At 43.6% G+C, this 18,473-nt stretch overlaps 1 protein-coding gene across 1 annotated transcript in view; it reads right to left on the bottom strand.

The window, feature by feature from the left end:
* Positions 1-18,473, bottom strand: part of Enpp6 (ectonucleotide pyrophosphatase/phosphodiesterase 6) — a 100,525-nt gene that overhangs the window by 13,161 nt on the left and 68,891 nt on the right. Inside the window, exons 4-6 of the mRNA XM_021170656.2 lie at positions 8,517-8,658; positions 7,936-8,115; positions 4,979-5,116 (exon numbers count right to left, since the gene is read on the bottom strand). Coding sequence (XP_021026315.1) covers positions 4,979-5,116; positions 7,936-8,115; positions 8,517-8,658 — 460 coding nt within the window. The remainder of the gene's footprint in view (positions 1-4,978; positions 5,117-7,935; positions 8,116-8,516; positions 8,659-18,473) is intronic.

Genomic DNA, 18,473 nt, shown 5'->3' with positions numbered 1-18,473 from the left:
ACCAGCTAGAAAGGTTGGGGACAGAAGGAAGGGAAGGATGGAAGGATGGAAGGAAATATAATGCCACATAAGTATGAAGATGCCACAATGAAACACATTGTTTTGAATGCTATTTTAAGGAAGCTTTAAAAATGCAGAAGATTATCTCTAGTTAGTGAACCAATACAAGAAATTCTGCTCACAGTTATAGTTATAAAAGTTTTCCCCACCCCTAAATTCTTAGAGAATTGTTGTGAAATTACTCACAAGTAAAGATTTGGCTTTTCTTTCTTTCTTTCTTTCTTTCTTTCTTTCTTTCTTTCTTTCTTTCTTTCTTTCTCCTTCCTTCCTTCCTTCCTTCCTTCCTTCCTTCCTCTTTCTCTCTCTTTCTTTCTTCCTCTCTTTCTTCCTTCCTCTCTTTCTTTCTTTCTTTCTTTCTTTCTTTCTTTCTTTCTTTCTTTCTTTCTTTCTTTCTTTCTTTCTTCCTCTGTCTCTCTCTTCCTCTTTCTCTCTCTCTCTTTCTTCCTTTTTCTTTCTTTCTTTCTTTCTTTCTTTCTTTCTTTCTTTCTGTCTTTCTGTCTGTCTGTCTGTCTGTCTTTCCTTCCTTCCTTCCTTCCTTCCTTCCTTCCTTCCTTCCTTCCTTCCTTCCTAGGTATAGACTGATTTCCCTATCATGGAGTACTGGGAACTCAACAAGATCGTAGCTTTACTCCTGAGCTAGTGGAGATATACTGAGTTATATCCCCAAGGCTTTTTTCATCATTATTCTTTTTATTTTGAAGGCAGGGTTTACTTTCTGTCACCTAGAGAGATAAGTTGTGTACTTAAAATCCTCCTGTCTCTGTTCATTAGCCCCCACCATCACATTGCTGTATTACAAGCCCACCAGGATAGACCAAAGATTGGATTCTGTAATTATTCTTTTTGTATGAAATGTGGGTACCTCACCTCTCTCCTTCAGACTTGAGAACCTCATCTTTTAAAAATTGTTATTGAAAATAGATTTTTTTCCATGCAGTATATCCTGATTACAGTGCTCCCTCCCTCCACTTCACACAGCTCCTCCCTACCACCCCTCCCCTCTGGATCTGCTCCCTTTCTGTCTCTCTCTAGAAAAAAACAGGCTTCTAAGAGATAACAACCAATCATGACAAAATAGAATATAATAAGATGAAGCAAAAACGTTCACATTAAAGTTGGCATGGCAACGCAACAGGAAGAAAAGAGTCCCAAGAGTAGGCACGAGAGTCAGAGACTGGTGTGTGCTAAAATGGCCGGCTTATGTGCTGCTGGGGATGGAACCTAAGGTTTCCTGCATGATAGGGAGTCAGTCTACACACTGAGCTGCAACCCCAGCCCTAACTATGTATTTGTAAAAACCATTCATGTTCATGGATTCTTTTGTTTTGTTTTACAAGGTTTTTTTGTTGTTGTTGGGTTTTTTTTTGTTTGTTTTTTGTTTTGTTTTGTTTTGTTTTGTTTTGTTTTGTTTTGTTTTGTTCCTAAACCCACATCATGAAAATACTGGATCACCCTTGTTAACTGGTTGTCTCTAGTTTTTAATAACTTAGTGTGTGTGTGTGTGTGTGTGTGTATGTGTGTGTGTGTGATGTGTACAAAAGTAATACATAATGTAATATACATAACCATATATCAGAAGTTATTTGTTTTCCAGTTTCATCCAGGGGAACATGTCTCAGCTCCCCTGACTGTCTGGGAATAGAAGTAGGACCCAAAGCTAGACAGGAGGAAGCATTTTCAGGCGGTCTCAGGCTTCCTAGAGTGGATTGCTGTTCTCCTGGGAAATGGTATGGCATGTCTTATTTCTTCTTTGTTGTTTTGATGACCCTGTCTTTGATTCCAGCTTCTGCATGATTTTAGTTTCATGATGGTGGCTCCCTATTCTGAAGTTCAGCACATCTCAGAACCAAATCGAACCTTAGGCAGAAATTTTCTAGCCATATCAACCAGTTGATTAATGAGACCTAAGGAGAAGTTGTTAGTGGTTTCTAGACAGGGGCAGATGAAGTGGAAATTTCTGGCTGTGTCATGTGATGGCTTCCTGAAGCAGACTCAGGTGATGTTTGGCTGAAACAAACTCGTGAACAGACATGTGATGTTCAGAGAGAGGGTTAAGTAGTACCCAACAGACAGCAATGGCGCACTTGCATGGCTAGCTATGCAGCGCTTTGTTGGTCTTGGGTCTTTGCTGATCTCACTTTGTTGAGAAAGGCACGGCAGAGAACTTCTCCTGACATTCCAGCTGGCTCTGGTCTCTCCTGCTGATTTGTGCTGATTCAGCAGAGGTCTGGCTGTTTCTGCTGAATCTTGCTGCCACTGCTGATTCGTGTCTGGTGACACTTTTTGACCTGCATTGTTGATGTTCTGACACGACTGAATTAAAATGCTGGTGTCCTGACCATGGAGATTGGAATTCTCCCATATAACCACTTCTAAACAGGCCCACATCTCCATTGTCTGATTACACATCTTTTCTCCTCCAACCTTTGGACGGTGGGCTAGAAAAGGGGTCAAGGCATTTGAGAACTCTTAAGTTTTGAAAACTATACGCCTACAGGCAGATGTGTAGCTAAAGAAACTTCACTGCAAGAACTACTTGGAGCCGGGCAGGGGTGGCACACGCCTTTGATCCCAGCACTTGGGAGGCAGAGGCAGGCGGATTTCTGAGTTTGAGGCCAGCCTGGTCTACAAAAGTGAGTTCCAGGACAGCCGGGGCTATACAGAGAAACCCTGTCTCACAAAACCAGAAAAAAAAAAAAGAAAAAAAAAGAACTACTTGGTATGTAGGTGTCTTTTAAGACTATCATCATAATTACATACCTTTGCTTATGGAGAGGTCCTCCCCACCTGCATTCTATAATCTTAAAAGTCCTCCATACGTGCTTCTACCTCTAGCTTAAAAATGTATAGTCCTATCCCATAATAGTGGATAATGTGCTACTAAAAGTCACAACAATTCTTTCCTGCTTTTGGGTGTTGGGAGTGGTTGTGTAGCTTGGAACTGCAGCAACTATTTTGTGACTTTGAGAAGAAAAGAGCAATTACGTAGAGCTGGATCAGCGACTTAATGTCATTGTGTTTCTGGATTAAAGATCCATGGAGCTTATTATCCCCAGCTAAATGAGATGGCAAATCATTACTGCAGCCATTGTTCCAATGGTCTGTGACTCAGACTTGGTGGCACATGCCTTAACCCAAATACTCAGGAGACTGACGCATGAAGCCAGTGAATTTGAGTCCAGCCGAGATATTTAGTAAACTCCAGGCCATCCTGAGAAACTTAGCAGTACATTTCTCAAAAAGTCAAGGATAATTATAGAAAAGCAAACAGCCCATGACTTATGACCCCACTCATCTTAACCCATGCCCTCAGGTCTCCTAGAACTGTTTTCATCATGCTTCAAGACAAACATCTTTTTCCTGAATGTGCTACATATTTCTTTATGAGAAGACCCTCTATTAAAATGGAAGAGATCCCCCTTTCCCCATCAGAAGACTTCCATTGATGGCTGCAACAACTTCCGGGACTCAGGATATTTCCCACTGGCATTGAGATGGCATCTCACTGGTTGTCTATCCTCTCCACATTGACCTATGGCTTTGCTACCCCTCCCCCCCGACCTAAGCCTATTTCCACCAAATTATTCCAAATAACCCCATGGCCATCCATCCCCCTTCCTCTCATGCTGCGACTTCTCAACCCCTCAGCACTTGAACTAAGCATAAGAAAGCAAATGACAAATCCTCACAGTCATGCTAAAACATGAGTGGTGGCCCTCTATGGCTTAATCCTCATAAATTTATTTACTAACAGAACTTCAGAACTTCACCAGAATTTTATAAAATGAAAGACTTTACAAACAAAAGGTCAGTTCTTTGCTGTGACTTAGGAGGTCTCGATGCACTGACATCAGTGAGCCTCTAACGGGATTGCATGTGCTCTCCAGAAAGGGCCACGAAAAACATTTGTGTTTGTATATTACAGACCCATAAGTGGCATATAAAAAACTGACTGTACTCGCATTATTATTTTGTATTGCTTTTGTGTGTGACAGAGATGGAAAGACAGGGGAGAAAGTGAGAGAGTGCTAATGGGATATGGCAAGGTCATAGATTACAATATTCTTACCCAGTCCTTGTAAACTCTGAACAGAATGATAAAAAGTCACACTTTAGTTCCTGGAAGGAATGGTGTAAGAAGGTGGCTCTTAGCATCCTTTTGTCTCTAGATATCTACTAAAAGCTTCTCTAGCAGGCTGGCCTGCAGCTTCCATCCTCCTCCCTCTGCTTCAGTCTTAGAGTCCCTGCTAACCATGTGTAAACCTGGATGGCCTCTACCTTCTGTTTTTTTGTAGTTTCAAGGAGATCTGCCTTGTTTTCAGTTCATGGTAACCAGATGATTCTCTCTGTGAGCACACAGGAATGACTCAGTCCTGCTGAGTAGCTGAGGTTCATGCCCCAGAGTCCTCTAGTTTCACGCTTGTTGGCCATCCACTTGCTTGCCCAAATGCCTGTTTCCAGCCATGAGAAACCAGTTCTCTCTAGTACATTATTTACTAGTCTTGAGTCCTTGGCATTATTGACTTCAACAGCTTACTACTCCTCTGACCTTGCAGTCCGATCTAAGTACAACCCACCTTCAAGCTCATGTCTGAAGCAGTGTTCTCTTCCAGAATGGACTATACCCTCAGTTCAATCATAGATTCCCCCGGAAGGTAGGATATTCATAAGTATCATACGTGAATTCAAGAGACTGCTTAGCTTAATTGTACAATATCAGCAGCCATGAAGTCTAAATCTCAGCTTTGAGTTTGTGTCTAAAGCTTGTATTTACCTAGATATCTCTTCCAGCCTTTGGATTTTTCTAAACAACGAAGCAAAGCGCACCCAAGAGAAAAGATCTCAATGGTTGTTGCCTAGCTGTGGGCTGTGGATAGAGTTTGAATAGTGAGTGGAATGTTTTGTATTTTATAATTACCTCTGCTATGAACCACCCTTCATCAGCCACCAGGGTCAAAGGAGAGACAAATTTTCCTTTCTTGTAATAGAACCTGTTGGGTATTGATTCTTTCTCATACACGGTCATATGTTCCACTGTGCGGAGTTTCTGATATATCTACAAAGAAAACCAAGAAAGTACATGTTAGATCTGTGAGATAAGAGAAGTATCTATCTATCTATCTATCTATCTATCTATCTATCTATCTATCTATCTAGACATACATTTTCTCATATATATGCATTATATGTGTATTTTTAATATATACTTATCTATGAGCTACAGTTAAATGAGATAGGGTCTTACTATGTATCCCTGGCTGGCCTAGTACTCACTATGTAGATCAGGCTGGTCTTGAACTCACAGAGATTAGCGTGTGTGTCTGCCTCCCTAGTGTTAGTATTAAAGGTGTGTGCCATCAAACCTGGCTATGAGAGACCTTTGTGTAGCTCACAAAGCAAACTAGCTTTATCCAGGAAGATTAAAGATCCATATGCCCTCTGACATAAGAGATGGAGCCCTAGGAAATGCAATGGAAATCTCTCATGTGTGTGCACCTGTAGACCTATGTACAGAATAGCCCAGACAGACAGCAGAAGAGACACAGCAAAGAGGTGACAATGAGAGGGGTAAAGAAGTAGTAGTGTAGTTCTGGGGCAAGGCTCTAGAACACAGTAAAGACAGATGCAAACATCGGATCAGCAAAGATGCATAGAAGACTAGCAAGGATCTCAATCTGAGAAAAAATAATGTTAAGTAAGAACTTATCGTATAAAACTCAAGTAATTTCACAACCCTACGAGAAATGGTTAGTTTTTTAGTGGCTTTTCTGAGGGGGCTAGAAAGCCCATGAGAAATTCTGGGAGACCATAGATTATACCAATATTTTGCTTCTATCAAATATGCCCGTATTGGCGCTATCCTATCAAATATGGGGTGCCCGTATCAGCGCTAACCTCTACCGCTTGCAAACTTTCTAATAACTGTTTGATACACAGTCTGTGACTAGTGAACACATTATAAAAGTTATTTGTCAAGATTCCATGCACTAAAATTAAGTGGCAACTTTGAAAGTGGCCTGACTGACATCAACTAGCACCCAAATCAGAAAAGATATGGGTTCCTTAACTTGACTTCGGGATTATCTCCTACCCTTACATGAATCTTAAAAGCACTACTAACCACACTGCTAATTTCACTGTGAAGTTAAAAAGTCTATGTACACTTTCAGTACTTAGCAGACACTTAAATATTGTGGCTAAAATTAAAGTCTGCCTGCTGATATTCGTTTGTTGGCCTTTAGCCAAATCAGACATATATTCCATAATAGAAATGAACATAAAATTGTGTTTTAATCTTCATTTCTAATTTTATTAGATGTTTTATTCACTCACATCTTTAAAATAGTCTGCAGGCTGCTGAGTTTAAAGTTATTGATAGCTCCATGAATTAATTTTCTGTATTTGATTAAAACGATGTATGGAGAATGCAGAACTATTTTTGGATAAGTGATAAAAATCTGCTGACATACAACAGGTCTTGCCGATTGTTGTGTCCATCACATGACACAACTGTCACCACATACAGCTCCCTCTTTCGAACCATTACTAACCGCTAGTGACTGCTGGTGCTGCTCAGCGTGTACATCCTGCTGGAGGACGCGCTCCCCAGCTCGGGAGTGTTGATACCCAAGCATTCTGGAGGTGTCACGTTCCTAAGTGCCAAGTTTGGGGCAAAGATGATCTTCCTTGCCAGGAAGACAGAGCTGTTTCCCAAGAACCTGCCAGCATGTAACATATTCTTTCCATTTACATATTTAGGGAGTTGGTGGGATACTACGTAAACGTCATTGCCTGGCTATGGAGCTCAAAGAGAAAAAACCAAAACAAAACAAAACAACATTTCCCTAGTGAATGGGTAAAGGCTAAGAGCAATAGGATTGTTAACAACAGGCCTCAAATGAGGGCAAGCAAGGTGGTGGTGAGACTGCCTGTAGGACAGACTCCAGCCCCTGGCTTCCACCATGACAACTGTTCATAGGCAACTGTTCTGGTGACATGAGGAGGAAGGAAGGAAACAGTCCCCAGGCTCCTCCTGGATCCCCTGTGGCTGGCATTGTCCCCTTGAAAGATAGATGTTTCCTGGCCCATATCATCACCCTAGGGAGTGGACAGAAGCAGCACCCATGCACTGGGAGGTGATGAAGCAATGTGAACACTAAGTTGTCACCCAAGGGTGTCACCTGTCCCTCCTTATTCTTGCCACCCACTGTCAGCCCTGAGTATTGTGTTTTGGGAGTGTGAACACAGGGTTCTGAGTTTCTGAAAGGGAGTTTCGTTCCTTGTCTGCACACTCTGGGAACTTAACCACACCCTATCAGGATTGTTCTCATTTGATGGTAATCATCATGAGTGGCACATATGTAGTCTTTGCTGTGATCTCAGCCTGCATCTGTGTACTCCTGTGGATTTTAGAACAGCTCAGCCTCACTGCTATGTCCACGTGCATAAGGCAGAGGGGACAGACTTGTCATAGCCTTGTACACAGCTGATGACCAAGCTGGGATCAGAACCTAAGAGGAGCAGCTGCAAAGTCAGGAACTGACCCCTTGCATCTCTAGTCATCTTTAGCCATCTTTGTGTCTCCAGCCTCCTGGGGAAAAGGAATCGGAGGCAGATCGGAGTGGTAGCATCATTCTAAAGAGTCTAATTAAGTTATGAATTTCAGTGCAGGTATGCCGTTATGGAGTAAAACAGAAAATGAATGACTCTATAGAGGTCACTTGCTAAGTGAGTAGCAAGCTCAGTCACCTGACTCCAAAGTCCACTCTTCTAACCCTTTCCCGTGGTTGATGATGAAAACCTTAGGAAGGAATCAAAGCACAAACTGGGGGGCCAATGGGCCCATGTCACCTCCCATCCACCATGCTGTCTTGCCTCAGAGTGTTTTCCAGGAACTGGCCACAGGCTCACAACCGGCCCTCGGTCTTTCACTTGCTGCAGGTCGTCCAGGCTGATGTAGTTGCTCAGCTCAATCACTTGATCCATCCAGAAGATGTCAGTCATCCCATGGTCTGAGAAGAGGATGACGTTTAGGTCCTGCTGCAGGCCTCGATCCTGTGGGGTGGGTATAGGCAGTTACTCACAGTGGTAAAATTTCACACAAAGATTCTCCAGGAGAAGTTTTTTTCAACTAGATTAAAGAAGGGAGACTGTTAAAATTGGAACCAATATTTGGCCCCTTTATTCAGGCTCAGCTAAGTCTATTCCTAAGAAGCTGGCAGTTCTCTAGTCCAGCAATACACATCTAGATCAGTTAAATCCCACTGGTCAAGCGTGAACCAAGAAGTCAGTTGGTGCCTATGTGAAAAGTGCTCATGGAGGAAAGAAGGGTCTCACATTGGCTTAGTAAAGAAATCATTGAAGGAAGAGTGGGGTGTGTGTGTGGGGGGGGGATGGCAGTCATGAAGGAGAAGACAAGAGAAGACACCAGGTCAGTTGTCCTTGCTTTGGGTCACCTGAATCCACTGGATCATATACTTCAGGACAGTGTCCACAGCTCTGAGGGCATCTTTTCTCTGAGGTGATGAGGGGCCGTAGTGGTGACCTTCTACGTCGATGCGCTCGTGGTATATGGCTGCTAGATCTGCTCGGCCACTCCTGGAGAGAAGGGAATGAGAGAGCCACCATTGAGGGAGACCTCTGACAACTTGCTTCCTCAGGACCTACTCACCCTCTGTGAAGGTGTGAGAGCCCCCAAATCTGACCACTGGACCTGTCAAAACCCACATTTCCATGGAAATTAAGTGGGCAGATACTGAACTCAAGGTTTCTAGTCCTGAGCAGCTTGGTGACATGATTTGGAGGGTGTATCTGTTGGCCACCCCCTCTTCTGGCCAATGATATTGGCTTTCATGTCTATAAAAGTTGAAAGATGTAAAAAGATCCAGGGCATGATTCTTGTAATGCCCTCCTCTTATTCTGTTGGAACTGAGAAGTCAGGAAACCAGATACAACATTTTAAATAACTATTGAAAAGTTTTTGAGGGACTTTAAGGGCATCTTAACCAAATGCTAGACTGTGGATCTGACAGGCAAGAATGAAAAGAGTGTCACCACAGCAACTTGGTTAGCTACACATAGATTAACCTTTAGGCTATGATATCAGCAAACACACCCCAGCTATGTGCTCTATGGGGACCTGTGACAGGCTCCCTCCCATGTAGACACAGAGTAAATCCTAAAAGTAACTGTACTTTTAAGGAATTCCAAGACTCCCTCAGGGCCAGTTATTGATGGTGAAAATCCAAACTGTTTAGCCTTCAATGCTGGCCTAAGAATGACCAGAGCTAGCAATATAATGCGGGGTGGTGGTTCACTTATAGAGAGAAGGAAGAGAATTCCTGCGGATGTCCCCTCCTTCCTTCACACAACACTTTCCCCTGTGACCTCCTCTTCCCAAGGATAGGCTTTGCCTATCCTCCAGTCAAGCATCCAAAATAGATCCGAGTGATGGAGATGGTCATAATGATCATTATGATAGCATCCATGAGCCAATGGCAAAGAAAGGAAAGATGGTTTTCTCTGCTTGGACCTCTATAAGAGGCAGGGAGTAGGAACTTGTAGAGCCCACCTCCAACAGGAAGACAGGGCATCAAATGAGGGAGGGGGTTGCCATCGCACAGTCAAAACCCTGACCCATAATTGTTCCTGTCTGAAAGAATTACAGGGATGGAAACAGAGAGAAGCCTGAGGAAAAGAAGGTCCAGCGACAGACCCAAAGTAGGATCCAGCTCAAGGGGAGGCCTCAAGACCTGATACTATCATTGAGGCTATGGAGTGCTCACAAAAAGGAACCTAGCATAACCACACGCTGGAAGACCCAACAAGCAGCTGAAAGTCAGATGCAGATATTTGCACCCAACCAATGGACAGAAGCAACTGACCTCTGTTGTTGAATTAGGGATGGTGGAAAGAAGCTGAGGAGGAGGGTGATCCTGTAGGAGGACCAGCAGTCTCAATTAATCTGGACCCCTGAGATCTCTCAAACACTGGACCAACAAACAGGCAGCATACGCCAACTGATATAAGGCCTCCAACACACATACGGTAGAGGACTTTCAGGTCTGTGTTCACTCAGAGATGGTGGAACTAACCTTCAAGAGACTGGAGGGCCCAGGGAGTTTAGAGATCAGGTGGGGTGGAGGGTGGGGAGGAAGTATGGAATGTGAACCAGTTGGGGGCGGGGGTGGACAGGGGGAGGAATAAAATCTGGAGTGTAAAAAAATTTTTAAAAAGAGGTAGAATTCTTGTCAAACTGCCTTATTTCTCTTGAAAAAAAAAACTTGAGTTTAAGCACATCTGTGTACAACACACAAATACCGACAGCTGGATGCATAGACACATACATACCACATCCTCTTTTCCTTTGATATGGTCTTACCAGCCCGAGCAAGGGCCTTGGGTCTTGCTATTCTCCAGGACAGAAACATCCTCATCTGGCTCCGAGGGCTTGGTTTCCTTGGACTGAGTCATACAGTATCCGTTCCTTGTTCAGACGTGTGGCAGCTGCTGCCTCCCCCAGGAAGCCCCCTCTGGTGTCTTGAGGTCAGGTCAGATGCCCCTGCCATGTGCTCCCAAGACTATAAGCTCACTTCTAGGCTTTTTTTAGGTGTACTCTTCTCTCTCTAGATTGTGAGATGCTTTCACATCAGGAATGGTAATTCATTCTCCATGGTATTGCAACCCAAGCTTAACATTTTGCACACGGTAAGAGTGAACAGCAGTCAGCTAAGTGCATAAAAGCAAGTGCTCACTAAATGGGCTATTGACTATGGTGTGCACTGTATTGCTGCACCACCACCTCTACCACCACCACCACCACCACCACTACCGTCATCAATATTCATGTATTCCAGGCTGGCTTTGAATCATATAGACAAAGACAACCTTAAACTTTTGATCCTCCTGCCTCTAGTTTTCCCAGGTCCTGGGATTTCAGCTGTGTATCTCAGTTTATATGGTTTTGGGGTATCAAGCTTGGGGCTACGTGCATGCTGGACAAGCTCTGGAATTCAAGAGAGTTTTAAACATTCTCCAGTATCATAAGATGAAGCCAGGATTTAAGCCCAGGTCCCTAGAACATGACCACTGTTATTGCTAAGGGTCAAGTCAATAGCCCATGACAAAGGGGATCCATCCCAAACAGCCCAAGTGACCTTTGGAAGTCATTGCTCTGTTGTATGACTTACACTAACTCCCAGAGCTGTCTGCAGGAAAGGGCACTCAGAGACACCCTCATTGTCACCTAGATACTCTGTGTATCTGTATGTAACCGTTTCCAGGCCTGGAGCTTTAGGGATGAGTGTCCTCACAGAAGAGCATTTATAGATTTGTGCACGAAGAAGCAGAATTCAGAGAGTTCTGGGAGATTCTCACTCCCTGGCAGATCTCTGAGACAGAGCTGAAACTTACAAATGTAAACTGGGCCTTTGAACGGCTATCTGCATCTACTCCATCTCCCCAACTAGGGAAGAGACTTCAGAGCAGTCTCTGCCTGGTATCCTCTTCTTTATAGCCACGTACCGATTATTGATACCCTCATGTTCTTCTGAGCATGCTGGGGTGTACATCATTTACAGCCCTGAGAAAACTCTAGTTTTTAGAGAAGTGAAATTGTTAGTCAAATGTTCTTTTCTCTTTTTAGAACAAAACAAACTGACCCCCTCATTAACAGGCCCCGTCACCATAGTACGGATTGGGTTATGTTAATATTTAGATTTTTCTCACAAATGCTATTATTTGTACACCCTAATGTGAGAATGACTAATTCAGACTGCCTCTGCGTCTGTACATGGTCAGGTACGAAAGGTCCCTCTAGGGCCCCACAAGTGTGGAGGTGGTGGGGAGAAGTTGGTAATAGGTAATATGATTTCATCCATATGCTGAAATTAGCTCATGGTCCATGACTGGTAGGGCTCTGGGCTCTGGGCTCTTCCTCCATCATTACATCTGAACACAATGAAACCGTCCATAAAATCTGTCCTGCAGATAAGCCTCCACATTTATCTGCTTTATCTACTGGCATCTTAGGCACTCCAGATGTGCACCTTAGGCATTCCAGATGTGCTGGTTCACTCACTATATCATCTCTTTAGGAGTCCACACTTCCAGCATGGGCCCTACATGTGTTGGAAAATCCCACTTAATACATTGGTGACTCACTAAAATGAGACTTACTGTGGCATTGAAGTTTAATAAAATACACCCAGGTCTCTTCATTTTAATACCCATTGTATTGCGGTATATTTGTAGGGCACTTTAGAACGGGCTGGTTTCTCTAAGGCTGTTTATCACATTGGAAAATCTCTATGTGGTTAGAAAGCTGGAAAGTGTCACAATTTACCTGATGGCACTGTTTCAGGAAGCTGTCAACCTCAGATGCCAGGAACACTTGATTTGGGATGCTTGTGTTACGGGAAGTACACACGTGAGAGCTTTCAGGGTTAAGATTTCATTGATTCATTAGGGACTGAAGTCTCCCAGGGCTGACAGCTCTTGCCTGCTTGGAGTTTAGCAGATAAATTTTTGGTAGCCAGCTGTTTCCGATGTGGGTCTGGTCTCTATCACAGGTCAGCTCATTTGTAATAGGGTTGGGTGAGGCAGATTCTGTGTCTGCTATTGGCCATTTACAGCTTTGAGGTTCAGGAACCATGCCAGAAGGACATGTGGCTATCAAACCTAGTTCTCAGAAAGCTACAGGGGGCCTCCAACCCCAGCGTTTCAGGGACACCCAAGTCTCCTATCACCTTATAATTCTGTCTAGATTGCTTTGCAGTATAAAAAGTTCACAATGTCGTATCCATTTTTCTTACTGAAGTACGTAGGGAGGAGAGAAGAATTGGGCAGAGGGAAATGCAAGTGTTGTAAAGGTATGGTTAGTTCTTGACTGTTAAGAAAGATGATTTATCATTTTAAAAGAAGGACCCTGAAATGACAGTGTGTCCTTTCAGTATCATGTTGGGGCACTGTCCAATACACTAGTTTAAAAGTCACAAGACTTCATTCACCGTTTTCATTCAGATTTCTGCAAACCTAGCTGGTAGCTAGCAGGAAACCTTTAAGATAATATTTAAAAAAATTTTGGTGGGGGGCTAGAAACCTGAAATTATGATTTTATTATTCTCAATGTTATTGATATTTCTACATATGACAATATCTGTATCTCTTCATTCCTCAGCATCCTTTGTGGTCAGTTATGCTTTCTCATATCCTCCAAGATGCCTTGATATTCTCACCCCATCAGTAGTAAGTTGATTTGAATCTTGGCATAAGTCTTGTGATGGTTTGTATATGCATGGCCCAGGGATTAGGAAGTGTGGCAGGATTAGAAGGTTAGGCCCTGTTGGAGTAGGTGTGTCACTGTGGGTGTGGGCTATAAGTCTCTCATCTTAGCTGCCTGGAAGTCAAATACAACTAGCAGCTTTCAGATGAAGATGTAGAGCTCTCAGCTCCTCCTGCACCATGCCTGCCTGGATGCTGCCATGCTCCCACCTTGATGATAATGCACTGAACCTCTGAAGCATAAGCCAGCCCCAGTTAAATGTTCTTTTTAAGAGTTGCTTTGGTCACGTTGTCCGTTCACAGCAGTAAGACCCTAACTAAGACAAGTCTCAAAAACAGAATGAGTACATGGTAGTTTGTGAAAATTACCTTGGGCACAAACGTGGTTTCAGATTCTGGCTTCCCTTCTCACTAAGGAAATCTCTGATGAATGGGGAAATTATCCCTATACCCCTGTTTCTCTGTTTGCAAAACTGACCTACAGTGACTTGAATGGTAAATGTGTCCAGTAGTCTCATGTATTTGAAAACATGACACCCCCTCCCCCGGCTGATGGTGATGTTTAGGGAGGTCTATGTGGTATGGCCTTGCTGGAGAAAGTGTATCAGCAGCTATGGATTTTAAGAGTAAAATCCTCTCCTGTTTTCATTTCATCCTCTCTGCTCTGTGATAGCGGTTGCCATATGCACTCTCAGCTTGCAGGTCTCTACTCCAGCCACCACGTGTGCTCCCTGCTGCCATGCAGTGCCTGCCATTATGGACTCTAATTGTATAAAACCCCAAGCCAAATAAATTCTTTGTTCTATAAGTTGTCTTGGTCATGGTGTTTTATTGCACAACCGAAAAGCAACTAATATACTGCCATTTGGGTGCTAAATGAGCTGCTGGTATAGTGTTGGACACAGAGCAAAAAAGAAGGACACAGGAAAGAAGGGAGGGAGGAAGGGAGGGACGGAGGGAGGGAGGGAGGGAGATGAAATGCCTTCTTCCGGTTGGCTTTATCACTTTGCCTGAGTGTGTAGGTTTAGCAGGTAGGAGAGTTTCATCCCTACTGAACAGGAGCGAGCTTCTCCGCTCTTCTTAGCCTGTTCATAGAGAAGGGGAACCTAGCCAAGATACTTGAACTGGCTTCTTTTGCCAGGTGGGAGGAATTATCTTGCCATCCATCCGTTCCTTTATTATCTTCAACAGTGGCTGGAGTTCTGAGAGTTGAGGTGGCCAAAGGAACTCCTCTGGAGCTGTATACAATAGTTGAGAGATCAACCAAAGTTCTTAGCTGGTGTCCCCCCACTGCTGCTGCCCAGAGCTTGCTTTCTTTGGTTTTCTATGTTATTTGTCAGTATGCTATTGTAATTTCCCACTGTGAGCATTAACCTTGGGCCCCATCCATGATGAATGGCAGGTCCTTTATCATTAAGACTCCTTACTTACTAAGGTACTTAAAAACTGGCCTTGAGCTCTCCCTGTGGCTCAGACAGAACTTTGAACCTTCTGTCTCAGCATAGTTGGGATTATGGTCTTGTACTACCAGGCTTGGGTTCCAGAGCCCCGTTAAACAGGTTACATGTACAATCTGCTTGGCACCATGTTGGAAGCAGTAACTGCTTCCTCCATGCAGCCAGGGCTTCCTGGTTACCTCCTGATCCCTCTTCTCCTACTCTACAAACTATTCCTTAGTTGGTCTTTAGCACCAGGTACTTTTTTTTTTAACTCACTAGACCATGAGCCTCCTGCAAACAGAATTTCCAAGACAACAATAAATCAAGTGATAATGGATCATGAACTGCCTTGTGTTTTGGAAGCGGGAATGGGGGTAGGGGTAGGGGTGGGCGTGGAAGGGGTGGTATTGTGCTCAGGGGCCCTGCCTGCTGAGTCTTTATGTGTGATGACAGGGTTCAGAAAGCATCAGTGGGGCAGGCTGCTGCTAGAGACAAAAAGCTGAATCCCCCTTTGTCTTAGTTACTGTTCAATTGCTGTGAAGAGATGCCATGACCAAGTCAACTTATCACAGAGAGTAGTTATCCGGGCTGGGGAGTGCTTACAGTTTCAGTGGGTTAGTTTATGACCATCATGGAAGGAAGCGTGGCAGCAGACAGGCAGGCAGGCATGGCACTTGAGCAGTAGCTGAGAGCTTATGTCTTACCCATAGGTAGCAGACAGAGAGGGGGGGGGCAGAGAGAGGCAGAGACAGACAGACAGAGAGACAGAGAGATGTAGGTGGCACAGACTTTTAAACCTCAAAGTCCACTCACAGTCACAGACCTCGACTAACAAGGACACACCTCCTAATCCTTCTCCAAAACAGTTCACCCAACTGGGGACCAAACGTTCAAATGCATGAGCCTATGAGGGCATTCTCATTCAAAGCATCACCCTTCTCTAACCTTCAAGAGCCCAGTCCCAGGATGGTCCCAGAGAGGATGATTCTCAGCCTCTTCTATCTGTCTGGTTCTTCTTTCAAGGCATCTTGAAGATATGAGTATGGACTGGGTTGTTGGATTAAGAAGCCACATTTTCCAGTCACTTCACACATAGGGAAGGCCCTGGTAGCCTCACCCACCTAAGCCTCTTCTAGAAGAGCCTGGGTACCCACTTTACCCCAAGAGCTTGTGAAGTCAAGAGAAGGAAGTTAACCTTCAAGACTCAGAGATGCTTTTGTGAGATGCTGTCATAATTAAATTTTGTCAACTTGATACAGACATAGACATATCTGTATAGAGTAAAGCTGAGTTGAAGAGATCAGCTTGGTCTATAGGCATGTCTGTGAGCCATCAGTCTGGAGTGTTGATTGATGTAGAAAGGCCCACTATGGGCGCCACCATACCTGGCATGTTGGCCTGGGGTATACAAAAAAGGTAGCCAATCAATTTAAGAAAACAAACCAGTAAGCCATGTTCCTATGGTCTCTGCTTCAGTTCCTTCCTCCAGGATGATGCTTGAGTTCCTGCCTAGACTTCTCTTGATGATGGCCTGATTATAACTGTACACTAAAACAAACTTTTTCATCCTCAAGCTGCTTTTGTTCATAGGGTTTAGGACAGCAACAGAAAATCAAACCAGGAGAGGTGGGGAGAACACCTACGTAACATAGTAGATAAAGAGGAAACTAGGTTAATGTGAATAAAGCCTTTTGTCTCAGTGCTGTTGATATTAAAAATGTCAACTTGCATCTCTGTCTTTCCTCTATGCAATAGAAAAAAATCATCTAAATTCAAAAGAAGCATCTTACAAGGATATGGGTGGCAGTAGATGGCAATGCCCAGATAAAACACACTCACACACACACACACACACACACACACACACACACACATACACACACTGTCTTATCTCTTCTTGCCCAGACATGCGAAGCTTCTTGATTTGCCTGGACTGCTGCTGAAAGGTCCCCAGTCTAAATGATCTCTCTTAAGTTCTGTCATATCTATCCCATGTCCCATTCTCTCTGGAAGATGCTTAACTTTGTGAACAATACAGATTCAGAGCAGTGTGAGTGAGTGTGTGTGTGTGTGTGTGTGTGTGTGTGTGTGTGTGAACACTTATGTGTGGAAATTTCCAAATGTTCTTCAAATTGTAAGTTGGAATCTGAGATAGACCTGAACCAAAAGAACTCTAGTGTCTGAACTTGCTGCACCAGGCAGGGCTATCTGATGGGAAGTTAAATCACTCCACAGTGTTGCCTAAACACACCTACCACAAGAATTCAATTCCTTTGCACCATATGCACAAATTCATGCGCAAGCTCTTACATGCAGAGTGAGTGTGATTGATCTAGATTGTTCTAATCTGGCTAAGACTGTCAACCACTTCATTCCTGAAGACAACAGATTTGATTTTTGTGTGAGTAAAAGCATTGACTCACAGCAGTAATCTCTAGTCTGCTTTGTAAGAAGGAAGCAAAAGAAGGTTGAAGAAAGGACCTGTTTGTTTGTTTGTTTGTTTGTGTTTGTTTGTTTGTTTGTTTCTTTGATTTTCCTGACAGATGTTACCCCCCTGCCTTCCTCAGACAGTGGCATCAGGCCTTCCCATTCTCATTCCAATACTCCTTAGCTTAGAGATAATGAACAGGGGTCAGCATCTCCATTCTTCTTTGTCATTCCATAAAGAGAAAGAACCTGGATTATGTAAGAAATGATCTCTCTACGTGCATGTGAAGAGGTTGTTTTCAAGCTGCCCTGTTAACTTGTCCAGTATGAAGACAATGACAATAGTCTTGCATAATCCTACCCAGGTCTACAGTGTCAAAATCCAGAGACTTCATCTGGGTTGCAGACTATGTGAGTAACAGCTAGTGGAGTTCAAGGTCATAAGCCTACTAGCATCCCTATCCTATGAATGGTCTTGAGTTGGGAAAGTAGCACACCAGACCACATCACATGAAAACCTATCCTGAGGCCAACTCCATGGAGTTTGTAGCCTTTTCTTTCTAGAGGAACCCAAGCCCTTTACACACATATACACACAACACACACACACACACACACACACACACACACACACACACCCCACTACCACCAATATGATAGCAACAATCAGAAAATCTTCCCTGTTTCCCCATTTCAGAGATAAAGACGCATCTTCCTGGAGTCCTATAATATTGTGGTGTTTCTTGACAAAGAAAAACAGAAGGAAAAAACCCCTACATATTTTCTCTAAGGGAAATAGATCTTTATTTTTATTTCCTCCAGCATTCTGGTGGAAGTGAGCTAATAAAAATAAGAATGTCTGATTAAATTGTCTAGAGTTCACATGATCCTCTTTGCTATTTTACTTGTGATCACTGAGTTGGATACAGACAGAGAGGCCATTCAATCTCAAACACACAATAAATGTGAGACATGTATAAACACACTGATAAGCATGCTGTTGGGACACTCGGAGGTGCTTGCGTGACAATTATAATCCAAATGCTTGTATTAGTCTTGGCAGTAGGGTATAGTGATGGATAACATGGGGGTGATGTTGGAAGTAGCACTGAGAAGACACAGAGCAATTCTGAAGTCCCAGCCCTGTTCATCGGCCATGTGTCTGTGCAAGCCTGCTTTGCATTAACCAGACAGCAACACAATATACTAGCTCTGTAAGCACATAGCTTCCTAGCTCTTGTGGGAGAGGGAGAGGGGGAGGGGGAG

This window comes from Mus caroli, chromosome 8, assembly GCF_900094665.2.
Source record: "Mus caroli chromosome 8, CAROLI_EIJ_v1.1, whole genome shotgun sequence".
NCBI lineage: Eukaryota > Metazoa > Chordata > Mammalia > Rodentia > Muridae > Mus > Mus caroli.
The sequence above is the reverse complement of the archived record's forward strand: the minus strand, read 5'-3'. Positions and strand labels throughout refer to the sequence as shown.